This window comes from Eurypyga helias, unplaced genomic scaffold, assembly GCF_000690775.1.
Source record: "Eurypyga helias isolate BGI_N326 unplaced genomic scaffold, ASM69077v1 scaffold37834, whole genome shotgun sequence".
Taxonomy (NCBI): Eukaryota; Metazoa; Chordata; class Aves; order Eurypygiformes; family Eurypygidae; genus Eurypyga; species Eurypyga helias.
The window spans coordinates 394-2,433 of record NW_010246259.1 but is presented as its reverse complement, the minus strand read 5'-3'; the positions used below and the strand labels follow the sequence as shown (position 1 = coordinate 2,433).

Below are 2,040 nucleotides of genomic sequence, written 5' to 3'. Positions count from 1 at the left end.
GGAAAGGTGAAAATGCTCAGGGGTGTTGCTGTGGTGCAGCGCAGCGCTGCTGGAAGGAGACGCCTCAGAGCCCCAGGAGAGAGGAGTCGGGGCCTCCGACACATTCGTTTTCTGAGGGTCCGGTTGTCTCACCAAAATGACCCAAAATCCCTTGGGGAAACTTGAAGGACAGCAAATTGCAGCGACTCGCCCCAAAGCGAAGCGCCGTGGGGTGGATCTCGGGCGGCGCTGCTGGCTGGGCTCATAGCACCCCACGGAGAATCCGCGGGCCTCAGTGGGAAGAGCGACGTGGCTTATCGCTCAGAGCTCGCGTTGCAACACCGAGCGTCGATGTCCCGGCTGGTTGTGAAAGATAGGGACGTTATCTGCCGAGCGGGGCATGTGCCACGTGTGTGTGGCAGCCAGCGCTGGCCGATCCGCGGGCAGGTCCCAGCGGCATGCGCTGCCTCCCAGATAACTCCTCCGGGAGCGCAGCGGCGGTCGGAGCCTGGGATGGGTTTGGGCGCTTGATTACGAAGCGGGAGCCCGTTCTCCGAAAGGGCTAATCAGGGAAGCACAGGATTAACTTGTTGCTTCATCCCAGCTGCTTCGCACCCCTACGCTTCCCGCTGCGGGGCTCTTGTTTACGTGTGCTGCGTCCCCGGTCCCGCTGGCTCCCAGCGGCGTGTGCCGGGGAGAGCTGCTCTGCAACAAGCAGCCATCGTTGGGGCTGTCCGCTTTCAAAATGCTGCGGAGTAGTGAAGGCACTAATCCTAGCGCTACGCTGGGATCACAGTACGGGAGACTCCGACGAGGGCAGAGCTTGTCAGCGACTGTTGGGCTTTCACCTCCGCGCAAGGTTTACCAGAGTCAACGTGCAGCTCACCTGCCTTGCCCTTCCTGGCCAGGCCTGCCAGGGGATGCGGGGGTGAAGGTACAAAGTCACAGGAAATACGGGGATGTCGATAGTTTGTATCGTGAATTGCTTTAAAAAAAACAACCGAGGGAGTCTTGTCTTCACGCTGAGGGTGCAGCGCAGGTTCAGGTCCTTGCGCACGCTGGAGCGTCCCTGGCGTGAAACATCTCGTTAGCCATGTCAGTGTTGACACTCGTGGCAGGGAGAGCTTCCCTGGCGTGGGCAGGCCCGAACACGCAGCTTTTGCCCTGCTGCTGCTGGGACTGGGAGCGGCTGTACGAGGGCCCGCTGCGGGCTGGGCGCGGAGCGGCTGTGCGTAAAATCGGGGTGTCCCTCCTGACCCTGCGCCCATCTCCTCTCCCTGCAGGTCAGCGACGAGATGGTGGTGGAGCTGATTGAGAACAACCTCGACTCCCCTCCCTGCAAGAACGGCTTCCTCCTGGACGGCTTCCCACGCACGGTGAAGCAGGCCGAGATGGTACGTGAGCTCCCGTTTGGGGGCTGCTCTGGCATCTCCTTCCCTGGAGACAGGGGTCCCTTGGCTGTGCCCCCGCCCCTCTGAGTTGGGTGTTTCCTGTTGCAGCTGGATGAGCTCCTGGAGAAGAGGAGAGAGAAGCTGGACTCCGTCATTGAGTTTAGCATCCCTGACTCCTTGCTTATCCGCAGGATCACTGGACGGTAATTCTCTCCGGAACACTCAGTGCACGGGGTTGGGGTATCCTGGTTTAGGGATAGCGTCCCGATGTGGACCCTCGTGTCATTCTCAGTGTTGGGGCTCCCTGCGGCGCTGGTCTGTGTTTGATTTCGGCTCTGCTCAAGCCCTCCTGCCCCGGTCCTTCGCCCGCTCTCCCACGCCGGGCCAGCCCTGAGCAGAGCCCCTTCGCTGCCCTGTAAACAGGGGCTGCTGACAGGAATCCGCCTCCTTGGCGACCCAGCTCAGCCCGGTGTCTGACAGCTCTTGCTTCCCTGGAGCCGTGACGGTTCCCTGGAGCCGTGACAGCTCCTTGATGCGGGCCCTTAGCGCGTGTTCGGGCAGCGCTGAACGTCCTGTCTGGGGTGGTGCTGGCACGCGGACGTCTCTCGCTGCTGCCCCGGGAGCCAGCCCCCTTCCCCAGGGCGGCATAAAGCACAAAACCCTTCTCCAT

At 61.9% G+C, this 2,040-nt stretch overlaps 1 protein-coding gene across 1 annotated transcript in view; it reads left to right on the top strand.

Moving 5' to 3' along the window:
- AK2 (adenylate kinase 2) overlaps positions 1-2,040 on the top strand; it is a gene marked incomplete at its 3' end in the record, with an annotated part of 2,928 nt that overhangs the window by 614 nt on the left and 274 nt on the right. The window contains exons 2-3 of the mRNA XM_010150339.1: positions 1,263-1,373; positions 1,479-1,573. Of these exons, the coding sequence (XP_010148641.1) occupies positions 1,263-1,373; positions 1,479-1,573 (206 nt within the window). The remainder of the gene's footprint in view (positions 1-1,262; positions 1,374-1,478; positions 1,574-2,040) is intronic.